General features: G+C 42.4%; 1 protein-coding gene across 1 annotated transcript in view; it reads left to right on the forward strand.

The window, feature by feature from the left end:
• The first annotated feature begins 9,263 nt into the window (after positions 1-9,263).
• Positions 9,264-16,023, forward strand: part of COL4A3 (collagen type IV alpha 3 chain) — a 62,620-nt gene continuing 55,860 nt past the window's right edge. Inside the window, exons 1-2 of the mRNA XM_044432744.1 lie at positions 9,264-9,350; positions 15,115-15,204. Of these exons, the coding sequence (XP_044288679.1) occupies positions 9,264-9,350; positions 15,115-15,204 (177 nt within the window). The remainder of the gene's footprint in view (positions 9,351-15,114; positions 15,205-16,023) is intronic.

Below are 16,023 nucleotides of genomic sequence, written 5' to 3' on the forward strand. Positions count from 1 at the left end.
CCAGGTGTTCTCCAGATGTTTTCTTCTGTGACCTTCAGTATTCCTGAGCACTAGCTGGGGATGATGGGAGCTGATGGCATCAGATGGGGAAGGTTTCTGTAGTTTATCCACTTCACCAAAACTGGAAAGATTCCCATAATGTATCTGTAATTCCATCCATTTAAATCACCCACAGGTCTTTTCATAAATGCAACTAGTTTTATGCTTTAATCTTTATTTGTGGAAATAAAAGTCTGCTTAGTTGATTGCATACCAATAATTTATGTGGATGTAAATAACTGAGCCAGATGGTTTTGTCCACATGCCTGGCTCAAGTACCATTTTATTCTGAGTGGTTATGAAAGTGAAGTTTATCTCTTGCAAGTATGAAAAGTACTTTAGATAATATTTGATTTTCACAGACACATTCTTTGGAGGAACACCATCTAAGTCTTTGTCTGCAACTTTCATTTGCTACAGTTACAATAAATAGTGCTGAATATCATTCTTGTTTATTACGGTTTTTGCCCCACTCTTCCTCCAAGGAGCTCATAGTAGAATGTGCCCCCCTTTTATCTTCAGAACCCCACATAGGAACTAACCTACCTTGTCAGGGGAGGTCTTTCTAGGCTCTTTGCTGGGTATCTTTAGTCAGCAGGCAAAACATTTTTGTTCAAAGTCTTGTCCTTAGCTGACTTCTTATTCCAGTGCTGGGCATGTTGTTGGACTGGAACTGCCTATCAGCATCTGCCAGCATATCCAGCAGTGATGGATGTTGGGACCTGTAGTCCAAAAACATCTGGAGGGCCACATCTCCCTCATCCTTGTCTTATACTCATTGTAAATGTGCTGTTTGTTCAACTGTCTGTATTTTATTGATGTTTTACCACTTACTTCTTATTTTATACTGTTAGTCACCTTGAATACCATTCAGTTGAAGAACCAGATACAAATTTAACCATAAAATTAAATAATTAAAAATCTTCATGACTCTCCAAAGACACCGAGTGAGGGTCAGGGTTTGCAGCAACCGGCTGGGCATACTAGCCCAACACTCTTGCCCACTCTATTGCACTGGCAGTGTCTTTCCCATCCAGGTCACTTAGCCCCATGCAGCCGTGTTCTGTGCGTGGAATGGGGGTGGGGGGAAGCATGGCAATGGCACAAATGAATGGCAGGGCCTTCAGGTCTGCAATGGCAGATCTGCTCATTCTGCAAAGTGCTATGGCTCCACTAACAGAGAAGGCAGCCTGATATACTTTGCAAGTACATGCAGGATTAACATCAACCCTGCAGATACTTGTAGAATTAGAGCCAGTCCAGCAATACAAACCAGCTGAGAATGAAATAAGGTGCTATAAAAGTCTTCCCAGGACTGCTCAGCTTTGCTGCAGTAATGCTGGTTTTTGTGGTAGCTGCTTTGCATGCCTGACTTACCAGCTGCCTCAGTCTTGCTTGATTCTTTGCTCCTAGGTGCTCCTAAGTTTGCTTCTGCCTCTGGAAATGCCACATCTTTGTTAATGCCTGACCGTTGTGAGTTCTTGTCATTGCCTCATATTGTAAGCACTGGAGCAGCTTTTCCCAAAATATCACATTCCAAGGTAGTTACCTCAGACTCTGAATCTGAACTGGAAGGAGAGGTAGGGTTAGAATTCTTAGCTGAAATTCTAAGGCCAATACACTTCAAGATAAGCCAAGCAGCTAGTAAAAACCAGACCACCTCTGGTTTAAGGAAAGACACTGTAGGCAAGGGAGGACCAGAGGAGTAGGAATATAACTGCGTCTGATGTCAGATCAAGAGTAATGTCTAGCCCCCAAGCAGTAGGAACTTTCCTCAGAATAGTGTTAACTCCATTTGGTCAGGAAAGGGGATTCAGTTTGGAATCATCTTCTAGCATGAGCAAAATTCAGTCTCGAATTAGTGAGCTCATTAACTTGAGGGATGTTTCTCACTAATGACCTTTATATTATCCTCACTGTATCACAAAAATGTTAGCTGTAGCAATTGGTGGATCAGCCATGTATTGCTCGGTATTATATCTACCTTGGTCTGCTATGAACCTTACAGGTGGCTTCTTATCCCCATCTCTTCCACCATGCATGTCTAAGCCTAATACCAGCATGCTATTCACCTCAAAGAAGAGATACAAACAGATGCTGCTTTTGCTTCATATCTAAACGGATATCTCAGCTGTGGGAAATGGCATCAGAATAACACTTGGCCCAACCATTGGTCCATCTTGCCCAGTGCTGTCAACATTTTTTGTCACAGCCCTCCAGAGTTTCAGGCAGGATTTTTCTTGCCTTACCTGAAGCTGCCAGGGATTTTCTCTCATATTCAAAGCATATAGTCTGCTGTTGGGCCAAAGCCTCTCCCCGTTGGAGAGAACAGCATGCAAGATAGGTTGCATAGATTGATTTTCTGTAGGTTCAGAACATAACGAGCTATGCTGGATCTGTCCAGTACTATTCTGGCCAACCAGATGCCCATGAGAAGCCCACAAGAATGAGACGAGAGAACAGCACCTGCTGCTGTTGTTCCCCGTGGTGGGGACACAGAGATATACTGTCCCTGACATTGCAGGCAACACATGGCCATTGTGGCTAGCAGCTGTTGAGTTCATTTAATCTCTTCTAGTGCAGCTCAATACAGGGCAATACTAGTATGGTGGTGTGGTTGGCTAGGGGTCAATGAAGCCTGACCTCAGGAAACTGTTGCCTATGGTTGGCTAGGGTGCCTCAGGAAAGCCTGACTGTTGCCTTTCTTATATTCCCTTATCTTTGACACGGTTCGCAGGCTATATTCCTCAACCTTTTCAAGCATAGACAGAAAAATGGCCATGGGACACTTTAATATTGCTCCAGAGGCAAGTTGAGAAATATTTTGTTTCACCTGTATGTTACATATGATCATCTCCCCATCTGTGCTGTGCATACTGTTTCGCCTTAGGACTCAGTCCTGTGCAGGCTTAGACAGAAACTGTCTGGGCAAGGGCTGACTGGGGGATGCTGGGAGCTGCAGGTCTTTTTCTCTCTCAAGTTTATGCTTAGTTGCATAGAAAGCTCAGAACTGATCCATAGTTCAGTGTGGTTTACACTGATATTCAGCCACCCTCCAGGGATTTGGGCTGAGGCCTTTTCTAGCCATATGTGGAAATGCTGGGAATTGAATCCAGGACCTTCTGCATGCACCAGATGTGCTCTGTCACTGAGCTAAACCGCTTCCCCAAAGTACATCTCGACTTAGCGGAAAGTTTGGTACAAACAGGAATAGTCAAGTCAAAGCATCACGGGTCATGGTCACCGTCAGTTGCATCTTGACTCACTAGAAATGGAAAGCAGTGTTCTCAGACTAAACGTGGAAGTTGCTGGCACAAACTCTTGAGGAGGTGTCAGTAGGAGGACAAATGACCCGGAATCCATTTTAGGTGCAACAGCTTCTTTTGTATGGTCTGTCTAGACTCCTCAACTATGCATTGTTATTGTGGAAAATCCTGCCATGCTTAATCTCTGTTTCCTACATTTTTAAAGCTGTGCCTTCTCTAACTTCTTTCATCAATTTTATATAACAATGAGTAATGTCAGGGAAATGTCTTCAGCAGTTTCAGCCAGTACAGGTTTTTGTGCTTATATCTGAGCATCCCAAGAATTATCCTCTAAGAATTGGTCAGCATCAATTCAAAAGTACCATTCTCATTTTGTTGGTCTGTAACAGGGGGATACCCAACCGATGAACAAGTAGGTAGGGATCCACAAGCACTTTCCTGAGGCCTCTCGCTGCTCATTTTCACTGGGCAATGAAATCATCCTAAATGTTAATGGAAAACATTTTTCACATTGTGAATCCAACTACTTATGTGATTCTTATTTAACTTTCCCATCCCATCACTCTCAGGCTTTTAAACTTTAATTTAACACAAATCAAATGCCCTATCATGCTGTCATCCCTCTGCTTTCTGCAACTCCTTCCAGCGAGGTGCTGTGTCAGCGAACTGCCCTTTGCCTGGCAGTTCTAATTCAGCACAGCGGCAAGAAAGGCAGAGAAAGAGGGACAGCAATCATGGGCGTTTATACAGTCAACAAAGTCATTCAGTGGAGTCCTGGTTTTCTGCTGAAAGAACAAAACCACCTCTGTTTTGGAAAGCGTTTGAAAAAGCTGTTAACTGCTCTGACCCACCTTTTGTTCTCTTAATGTTATTCCACTATACAGACTCGGTCTTAATTATAATATATGGAATATTTTTAAATGACACTGTTTTATTTCTATACCACCTAATAGCCCCCTGGGGGATTCATACCCAATCATGAAACAGGTCTAGCAATAAAAATAGATACTAAAATACAAATGCAAGATAAAATTCCAATATACAAAATTTGAAACAATTTAAACTAAAACAATTTAAATAAAAACTAGACTAGTGAAAACAGCTAACATGTCCTATCATATGCCATTAACTGTCTGGAAGTAGAGAGCAGCCATAACCTGGCACCAAAAAGATAACTCTATTACTGCCAAGCAGGCCCAGTGGAGCAATCTTTCCACACTCGAGGGCATCACCGAGAAGGCCCTCTTCCCTTGGAAGGGATGCTTGTGAGGAGGGCCTCAGATGATAACCATACTGTCCAGGTAGATTCAGGTTCATGTACTGCAACTTCAAGCCATGTAAGGCTTTACAAAACCAGTATCTTGAATCCAGTTCACAGGGAAACAAATAGCCAGTGCAGGAGAACCAGAATTGGCCTTACATGTTCAGTCTTTTAGTCCCACTTATTAATCTGGCTGCCTCCTTTTGCAAAAGCTGCAGCTTCTGAACAGTTTTAGATCCTCACTTTCCTTTTGTCAATGGAGTAGCATGCACAGATCAAGGCCTTCTCACTTCCTCTTCCTCTGCATTTTCCTGTGGTTCGAGCTCCTGGGTAGGTGACTTGGACCTTGCCCTGAATGGGGTTGCACTCCCTCTAAAGGACAGGGTCCGCAGCTTGGGAGTGCTCCTCGACCCAGAGCTGTCCCTGGAAGCTCAGGTGACTGCAGTTGCGAGGAACGCTTTCCTTCAGTGTCGGTTAATCCATCAGCTGCGTCCCTACCTGGAGGATAATTGCCTAGCGACAGTGACACATGCATTGGTTACTTCCCGGTTGGATTTCTGTAACGTGCTCTACGTGGGGCTGCCCTTGAAGACAGTCCGGATACTTCAGATGGTGCAAAACAGAGCAGCCAGGTTGCTGACAGGGACTGGGCGTTATTCTTATATAACCCCAGTCCTCTACCAGCTTCACTGGCTTCCCATCGAAGTCCAGGCTCAATTCAAGGTGCTGGTTATTACCAATAAAGCCCTTAACGGCTTGGGACCTGGATACCTAAAGGAACGCCTTCTTCTGTATTTGCCTTCTTGCCCCCTGAGATCAGCAGCAGAGGCCCTCCTCCGGGAACCCTCCGTGAAAGACATTAGGAGGCAAAGTACCCGGAGGAGGGCTTTCTCTGCGGTGGCGCCCTGCGTATGGAATGCGCTCTCCAGAGAGGTCCGCCTGGCGCCATTGTTATTTGTTTTTCGGTGCCAGGCTAAGACCTTTTTATTTCAACAATATTTTAATAACATTTAATATTAGCTATATATGTTTTAATCTGCAGCCAGGGTGGATCTGGAATTTATTTGTATTACGTTTTATTCTATTTTTCTTATTTATTTATGTAAGCCGTCCTGAGGCTCTGCGAAAGGATGGCATATAAATATTCTAAATAAATAAATAAATCATGGAAAGTCTCCTAGGGGTTGGAGAGCCTTTGGAAATTGTGGGGGAAATGACTGGGGAGCTAGCAGACAGTGCCCTTGTGTTACATTAATGAACAGTATAGAATCCAGGCCATCCTAGTTAGATGTGCACATGAAACCTACATTAGTTGTTGCTGCATTGCACTATTGTATATATTTTATTGCTGTCCAATGTACACACCAAACTGATAGATGACAGAGAAGAGTCACTGGAACTTTCTTACTTATCATACAAAGTAATGCTGGGGTGAGCAATGCTGATAGTTTAACATATGGAATCAATGTAACAATCTATACTGGTTGTTATAATACAGGACATGATAAACATGGCTGAAAGTAAATGTTCCAAGACTGGAAGATGCTAGATACAGAGGACTACTGTCCTCAGTGGATAGTTGCCAGGGCAGGAGGTCATTCTGCCTTCTTTCCCAATGCCTGGGTCCTTTCACCGATTTTTATGGCTGGCTGGGCATGCTAGGAGTTGTGGAACTTTTTCTGTCAAGATGTGCATCGGATGGAGCTTTATTTCTATTTTAGGGGTTGATGTTTAGAGTTAAAATACTTTCATTATGAAGGATTTCTCTCAAGAACTCTATAAGGGGTCAAATGAGTTCTGGGTCAACAGCTGAGTTATTAATAAATGTAAGAGTTGTCTGATCTGTACAGCAAAATAGTTACAAATCAATAGAAAAACCACACCTAAGGCTCTGAGTCTTCTGTATTTTATACGGAAGGCCCCTCATAAATGGGTATGGCGCCCCAGAAAGCACAAATCAGTTGTCATGGGAAGGTACCATTAGATGAAAGCTAGAAACTTTGAAAGCCACCCAAAGTGTATCCAATGAAAATCCCAAGCTATATTCCAACTGTCCAGGGCTTGCAGCCAATGTTTTGGCTGATACATTCCTCTGAAGAACTCTCCCCCTCTCTGCACTGCCTAATTAGCAGACTGTGGGAGCGCCACTTTTTCTCTCTCATGTCTCATTCCTTCTCCCCCAGCATGTTTGTGATACCGGCTCATGTTTTCCTCTCATCACCTTTCCTCCCGTGTACCTCTGACTTGCATGAACATAGCGCATCTGGTTCTTTTCGCCGTGCATACACTGTGCACCTTTCTCTCCTCTGGTGCTCACACGCCCATATACAGCCCATCTATTTCTCTCTTTCTGGCTGTACTTTTCTCATGGTGCCATTTATTATCCAGGCCACACCCCCTCCATTCTCTTTTCTTTTCCTCTTCTAGTCTGAAGCATATATTATAGTGAGGCTTCACTAGCACAGGACAAAGTAGAAGATCCTATTACTTTATTCATTCATTAATTCATCCATTAATATTTATGTACTGCCAAATTGCCTACAATTTTTCATGCATACGTACAACTTATCTGTACTCCATTGTGGAATTTACTTATTATATAAATGAATAAATTACCATGAATAACTGTTATTAGGCTTGCAGATAACAATGGCTATGTTTGGAATGAAAGTAAACAGCTTTGGATTGTCAAATCATTTTTGTGACTTCATGCAATCTGCCTGGGTAGCAGAGTCAATTCAGTATCTATTGCACTGTGGTCTCTGAAGCAGATCTGGGTGCAAATTGCGTCAGCTGGGGAGAACCTGACAATTTATGGGACTGCAGCAAGAGTGGGGAAGGAATTTAACCCTTTCCTCCTTTGCTGTGCTCCTCACAAAAATACTCTTCTGAATTATTTGCATTTGAGTGCTTGAAAAATCTCTCACTGGTGACAATGAGTGCCTTCCTCCCTTCAGAGGAGAGTATGCCTCAGAGGAGACACAGCCGTCCGTCATGGCTTAAATAAGTCAGAGTAGTTGTGGCAGTCATGCAAATAAGGCTTGGGAGCAGGATGACGTTTGCTTGTGGTAGTCCCCTTTTTTACAAGGGATGCCCAGCGAAAGAATTCCTGATGGCTTGCAGCTAGTCAGGATGAATGGCTAACACACCTTAGTCCAGGCAGCACTTGCAAACGCCTGTAAATCTGGTGAAGGAGTCCCCAGTGTGGAGCTGATGCACACCTAAACACTATTTCTTTTTTTTCTTAATATGTGTACATGAATTTGTATGACATGCATATAGCTTTCTGGAGATTATTCATAGGCTTCAAAATGTATTTATTTATTATCGATTTGAAATTGGTGCTTATATACTACTCATTCATATATCACAAGCCCTGTAAATTCTGAAAAAGTATCCATGCCTCCATTTAGATACTGTATGGAAACCTCTAGAAGAAGTGAGTTTATGGAGATCTTAGTTCAGTAAAAGCCAGGCTTTAGAATAGACTGTTATTTGTTTTGTCCAGTAATATAATAGCCTCCTTCTCTGATGTCAGCAGTTTAACCAGGAGGAAATTACATAGCTTTTGACCTCACCTTCCTAACAAATTTGCATCTTAATAGTCCAAGGTGATTGGAACCAGTTAGCCTACCCTTGAGAGTGAGTTATCATATTTGAATCCAGAGAATGAGGGAGACAAAATAAAACTTCAGCACCAGCTGGGAGTCCTGGAGGAAGAACTGCATAAGAATAAGCTTTTTTTCCAGCAGTTGCCTTAGCAACACAGGTCTTCTTGCTAGCAGTAGCATGTTCCAGTATCTCTTATGACTCTTGTTTGATCTGGTTCCCACCTTGCCTAGGCTTGCAGATAACAACGGAATCCTACCTTGTTATCTCACATCACCTGGCTTCACCATGCTTTCTGCTTCTCCTGTCTGGCTTACTCTGCCTCAGGTACCTGCTCCCTGTCCTGATTACAACCATTCTTCCTGCACTTCTTGTCTTCCCCATTCTAAACTTTTGACTTGGCCATGACCACATCCTCATCTTGCTTTACTGTGTGCTCCCAGTTCCTGTCTATGCCTTGCTTCTTGACTACAGCTCTGCTTCTGACCTAACTACCAGACTCTGGGCAGTGTTTGGACCATGCTCTGCCTTAGGTCCAGTCACCCAGGTTCTGGTGCCTCTACCAGAACTCCTACTGCCCATGCTCTAGACCCTGACACAGATGAGCGGAGCTTCCTTCCTCTTGTTGGCCCCTTTGCTTTCTAGTTTTCTATTGTCCTAGCTACTGCTAGCTTCCTGTTGCACTAACAGTCATTCCTGCTATGGAAGCAGCAGCATTGAATACTGCCCTTTGACATGGGACAAAGGGCAATGGCTTAACACAGCAGCAGAAGCCACTTCTCTTTGCTTCACAGGACATACAGAGAAAAGTGCTGGAGTCCAATTCAGAAAGGAAACAAAATCACAGTTAGGGAAATTTGGTATAGTGAAGTTCAGTGCAGACTTCTAAACAGGGAAGTTCTAATTTATGTGAATGTGAATCAGTAGTTGGACTAGACTGGGAAGTGAATGAGTGTGTAAAGGCGCACAGCTGGGAATTCAGATGCCAGCATCTGGATTAAAGGCAGGGGTTGTATTCAAACAGACAACTCCAGCTTTTTCATTAATGGGGATTGTTTTATTTTTTTAAAAGAGTACAACAATGAGCTATGTCAAATATCCCACTTTCTTCTTTCCAGAACTGTATCTGCAAGAGCAAAAGTCACTGCTACTGTGATGAAACTAAAGGTAGTAAGGTAAGGGGCTCTACATATTTCCCCCGCTGTTTATTGCAAAGATAAATTCCCAGTCTCTTAAACTGTATTAGGCTAAATGTACATTGGAAAAATAACAGAACTATACTAAGATTTGTATAGAAACATCATATGCATTATTTAGTTGTAATAACCTTATAAGCTAAGTTAGTATTATAATAATCAGTGCTTAGAGCATTGGACTGGGACTTGGAAGATCCCGTTTCAAGTCCCTGTTCTGTTGTGAAGCTCACTGGGTCACTTTGGACCAGGTACTGATAGTAACCCTCACCTACTTCACATAAAACCTCTAATTTATGCATTCAGTTCTGCAATATGGGAAGGAAATTAGCTCACTTTCAATTATCTACCTGTTCTATCTTAGCTTCAGCTTGTGGGTTGGGATAAGTAGGTTTGTTTAGCTCAAGACTTGCAATAGATCAGGACAGAAGAAAGTCCAGTACCTGAAACTATGTCTATACAACCCATGGTAGCCTTGCTGGTGTGTGTGTAATATGTGTTCCTGTGGATAATAAAAAAACATGAAATTTTCTTTTCAGAGTCCCATGTCATCTGTGCATCATCAGTGCACAGTATTTTCTTATCCATTTATTTGGATGGCACATTTTCACAAGATTGTGCCTCAGATCACAGTGTATTAGATTAACAGCAATAATATAACCATTCAAAAACCTATTAAGAACAATGAAGTTATTTTAGCATCAAAAAGTCTATGATAAAAATATCAGTCCACTTAACTTTATCTAAAATGATGCAAATAAACTCATCTAACTTAATAGCTGCAAATGAAAAAGGGAGTGAGAAAAATAAAGCCTAGACCAGAAATAGCTCATGTAGCTGAGCCTTATTCTTTTTTCTTTTTACTTGAATGTAAATACACACTGCCCAGATTTAGATCGGGACCAGTACATACTGGGAGAGGAGGATCAAACCTTTCCCAGGTTCCCCCACCTGTGTGGAGATAAAAGCTTTCATTTTTTCCAATTAACTCAATGTATACTTTGATCCCAAATCAATATTCCACAAAGGTTCTTTGTAAGTAACCTACATGCACTGGTTGTCAGCTTTCACCTCTATCTCCACTCTGTCCTTTCCTATCTCCTAACTAAAAAGCTACACACACTCATAGTCTGGATACTCATAGTCTGAATGGTGCAACACTCCCTCTTAGGGATAAGGTCCGCAGCTTAGGAGTACTCCTCGACCCGGAGCTTTCTTTGGAAGCTCAGGTGACAGCGGTGGCGAGGAGCGCCTTCCTTCAGCTTCGGCTGATTAATCAGCTGCGGCCCTACCTGGAGTACGACTGCCTGGCGACGGTGACACACGCGCTGGTGACTTCCCGCCTAGACTTCTGTAACGCGCTTTACGTGGGGCTTCCCCTGAAGACGGTCCGAACACTTCAATTGGTGCAAAATAGAGCTGCCAGGTTGCTGACGGGGACAAGGCGTTATGCTCACATGACTCCAGTCCTCCGCCAGCTTCACTGGTTTCCCATTGAAGCCTGGGCCCAATTCAAGGTGTTGATTATGACCTATAAAGCCCTAAACAGCTTGGGTCCTGGCTACCTGAACGAGCGCTTACGTCCGTATATGCCCGACCGCCCTTTGAGATCTGTGGGAGAGTCCCTTCTCCGGGAACCCTCCATGAAAGAAATTAGGAGAGTAAGTACTCGGAGGAGGGCTTTCTCTGCGGTGGCGCCCAACCTATGGAATTCACTCCCCAAAGAGGTCCGCCTGGCACCGTCATTACTGGCTTTTTGGCGCCAGGTAAAGACCTTTTTATTTAAACATCATTTCAATTGTTAAAACATATGATCTGGCCAGGGCAACTTCTTCTTCCTTCTCTTTTCTCCTCCTATATTATTTATTTACTTATTTTATACTGATAATTTTAATTTTATATTATTATGTTTGTAACTCAGTGTATTTTTTGTATTTTTGTATTTAATGGTAATTTATTATGTTCTATTGTATTTCAATGTATTTTATTGTGTTGTAAGCCACCCCGAGGCTTCGGCAAGGGGCGACATAGAAATGTTATAATAATAATAATAAATAATAATATTGCTCCACCAAGCACCCCTTCCAGGCTCATGCATTGTCTTTAATGCAAAATTTAGAAACAGGGTTAAACAATGGCCTTATGTTTTTACACAGCCAGAAAGAACAAAGAATCACAAAACACTTGTGATTCTACAGAAAGAAGCTAGGCAGCATTTTGTTTACAGGAGATGGTATTGTGCCCCCTCCAGTGGCAGATGCTGGAACAGTAATTTAAGAGAAACAATGACAGTCGGATAGGCATGTCAATTTATGAGTTAGCAAAATAGCAGAGCAATCCTATATCCTCATAACATCAGGGGATGTGATATTCCATGGTTAGCCTGGTAGAATGGCACTGCATCCTTTGTATGTTCAGCCATCTATACATGAGAAGAACAGACACAAGACACAAGGGAAAAAACCCCCTAAAACAGGGGGAAAACAACATATGCTGCAGTCCTGGAAACACTGCACAGTCCACCAGTCAGGGACTTTTCAGAGAGTGATGTTCGTGTGCCACAGCAGCAACCAGTGAACGGATGATGCAATCGTGGCTTAGCATATTCCCTCATCACAGCACAGAACACCTGACTGCACGCGGTCTGTCATCTCTAGTGATTTACTCTGTAGAGGTTAGACCCCATACCAGAACAAGGGAAGAATGCTCACCATTGCACTCCTGGCATTATGTGTGTCTGCAGTTTCAAGGGCCAAAGAAAGGATGGTGCCTGGCCTCAAATCCACACTGTAATCACCATGGAGGAGTTGGCACAGCTGCAGGCAGCAAGCATGGGGCCTTTGTCTTTCCGGTTTCCTCTGTCATAGTCGGTTGGTTTTTTGGGAAAGCTTATGGCCCACCTATTTCAACAATATTTAAATGATACTAAGCATTCAAACCAATAAATGTAACAATAAGGACAATTTGTAAATGCAGCAGTTAACAAGGAGGGCTAAAAATAAATGAAAACCAAAGGACTATTAAAACTTTTAGCCAAACATCTTAAAGAGCCAAGTTGTAGCAGAAAGAACCAAGATTACTTAAATTAACATTCTAGTGATTTGATGTTATTTTTATTTTAAAAACCTTGTGTATCTTTTGTGGAAATTGAGGACCAACAGTGGAGATGAATGACCTCCACATTCACATATGAGAAAGTATATTCTCTGAGGTGGTACTTCAGAAATATATACCGTTTCCATTATTAAGGCAGCTGTTTTTGAATCTGTAGGGATCTCATAAACTGGGCATGCTTGAAGAAGTCAGTCTCTGAAAATCTGAATATAAGCAGACCTGATTCATGGGCCAAAATCTAGATCAGAACATAGCTATTCTTTAGATTTTGCACTTCTTCAAATTTTGCAATGTAGTGTTCTGCTCAAAAAATTGCACCAGAATACATTTACATATGCACAGTTTGAAATAAAAGTGCTAGTAGACAATGTATTTTGCAAGAATTTATGTATTTAATTGCACATATACATGCATTAAAAAAAAGCTTGCAGATCAATGTGGAAACAGGACTTATGAGTATACATAAAGCTGAAATAGACTGATCTATCCACCTCTAGTTTAAAGTGGCCTCATTAGAAGAATTTAGAATATAGGTGGTAATTAAGTCATTCAATATAGAGCAGGACAAATCATGAAGAACAAATGTGTGTTGGGTTGATCTGGGTACCCAGTGAAATGGAAGAGTGTTTGCTTCATAGCTGTCTTCAGCTTTCAACACAGCACCTAATCCACCAATTTATTTTCATCAGCACTGGTGTAGCACGATAGCATTTGAGACAAACTCCCATTCTCTGTTTGTAAATTTGGTACTGTGCATCAGAAGTTTAATTATTTCTTTCAGCTGCTGCCAAAAAAACAGCTGTTATTTCATACCATGAGCACAACAGCTGGCAGTTTTATAGCATCTGCCCGCTGAAGACTTATTTTGAACAGAATTCGAGTTTCATCGTGACATTAGTAAAGTCCAAAAATATTGCAGCTTTGTTAGGATATGACAGCAATGCTGGCGGAACCCTTTGTGCTGTCAGCTAAACCTGGTGCTTTTCAATCTGCTTGTAGCTTCTGAAAACTGTACTCCTCTTAAATAATGCCATCTCCAGCTGAATGGGTATATATGAACATCCAGCTTATATCTGTCTTTCACCTTTAATCCACACACTGACAACTGCACCTGATCCTCTTGCTTGACCCTTCAGCTAGACATCAAAAGTAGTGTTTTTGCACATGTGCTTCAGGCAGGACTTATGATGGTTCTCTGTGATGTGGCCAGTTTGTAGGGTTCTGCTGTAGATCTGATCTTGAGCAGGGCCATGTTTCTCAGGTAGCAAGAGCACTAGAGAAAACTGGGACTGCAGGCTAGGTGGGGCTGTTTGCATGTAGCTCCAACAAGGATCATCTTTTCTTGGGAATTAATGGCATATCAAGGCCCAAAATGCCCCATGACCACTACCTGCTGGTAAAGATGGGGAGGGTACCAAACCTTGTAATTTTTGTAAATGGGCATAGATGTCTGCAGTTCTAACAAATCTCCATAGCACTCCGAGGAGTGAATGTGTAAGATCCTTAATTGGATGAACTGACCCCAAGAAAAGATTATAACAACCAAGTTTTGGAGCTTATTAAAAAGAAAGCCCCATTCAGAACTACATAGCCAAAAACAAAACAAAACCCGAGCAGTCTGTTGTGACAGACCCCCAAAATGCCATAGAGAACACAGTCAGATCACCCCAGCACAAACAAATTGCTACATAAAACCAAGTGGCCACTCAAGACCTAGATCATAGCAGCTTTCTGAATTCAAGCACATTGGTCAAAAATCATAAAATCACTGAAATCTGGACTGAAAGAAAAAAACTCCCCTCCCAATCCCTCCCAACAAGACAGTTCCTCCACCATTTCTGCTAATTCAGTTTCATTCATGACAAACCCGGCATTTAATCCCTGACAGTGACAAAAAGAAATCTACAATCAATTTCATCCTGTCCCAATTATTCCTGGGCTTCATTGCAGCCACATGAGCAGGGACCAGATAAACCCAACTCTTAAGTCCCCAAAGATACCATGCAAAACTTAGTCAGACCACAAGAAGAACTCTCTTTTTGTACCCAACAAGGATCAGAGCAAAGCCCATGTTTATGTTTAATCATTGCTGTATTGGAAGGCTAGTCCTGCCCATGCTGACTGAGCAGTGAGCAGGTCCTGCTCAGCCATCTCAGGTTGCTGTGATGTGGGAGTGGCTGTAGCATGCTGGTTTCCTTGGGCGATGATTCCCGAGAGCCTGGGAATGTTAGTGCAGCCTCTTCCAGATGCAGGAGAGCTGGCCCATGGGGCTTTCCTGGAGAAATGGAATGCAAGGAGATGAAAGCTTCATAACACCTTCCCATTGTCAAATCTTCTTGAACCATTAACCCTGGATTCCCCTTTTCTGAGTATCTGGTCCTTGACACTAAGCTACCTGTAATACCACCTTTCTATCCTTCCAGCATAGCTTCCAGGTATCACATCAAAAGAGGGGAAGCTGCTGCTCAGATGTGCCATTAATGTTCATGAATTAACTGAAAAGTATAGGCAAGGGTGGGTGTGACTAATGAATTAAAAATAAACATTTCTGGAGTTTTACCCTGAAATCTACAGTGAATCATCAGGAGAAAGATTTCACATGATATGCATATTTATGCATATTTTTTTACAGGGTGAAATGGGCTTTCCTGGTTACCCCGGTCCACCTGGTCAGATGGGCTTCCCTGGCCCAGAGGGCCCTCCTGGACCTCAAGGGCCTAAGGTATGGTGTAATCTGATGTGTATGCATATGAATCACTGAGTGCATGAAGCAATATAATTATGGAGAAAAAACTACAGACAAGTCTGATCTGATAGCTTACAGTGCAATCTAAACTCCTTCCACATTGTTGATGTAGCAGAAGCTGACTTCTGCTTGTGCAGAGAAGCTCCATTGGTGAGGTGAGGGCAGTGGTGCTGCCTGGGCTGGACCTTGAGGCCAAGATCCAAGGTCCCACAGCTGAGGGTCCCCAAGTTGACCTTCCAGAGAGTGATAAGTGGGAAGGCCATCAGTGCAGCAAAAGCAAACTCCATTTTCTTCCTGTAGTTAGGCTACAACTTGAGTGACAAAATGCTGAACAACACATACTCAGAGTATTTTTTAAAACGTCAGAGTTGGCAAACTTTCAAACGCATAAGGAATGTAGAAAGAGTTGCAAACATGGAGTGGTGGTTGGGCAGAGGGAGGAGGAAAGATAAATGCTAATTGCATATATCACAACTGAAATAACACACATGGTCATCTACTGGGGGATCCCTATGACACCATTAAGTCCAGTGTCCAAAACTAATGATAAGTTAAGCTGCTAAATTTGGGCACAATGCAAGAAAAGTTGAGTGGTTGGAAGACCCAGTGATTTGAACATGTGGGGTTTGAAGAACCAAGGAGCTCTCCTATTTAAATTAATCAAGCTTTAAAATGATCAGTTTTGGCTGCCCTGCACCCTTGTATACAAGGTATCTCACTATGAAATCTTCAGGAGTCCTTTTCTAATGACTGGGCTACGTTCAGTAGACATGTGGGGGACAGTGTGACATCACA

The sequence above is a fragment of the Varanus komodoensis genome, unplaced genomic scaffold, assembly GCF_004798865.1.
Source record: "Varanus komodoensis strain SLA01 unplaced genomic scaffold, ASM479886v1 scaffold25, whole genome shotgun sequence".
Taxonomy (NCBI): Eukaryota; Metazoa; Chordata; class Lepidosauria; order Squamata; family Varanidae; genus Varanus; species Varanus komodoensis.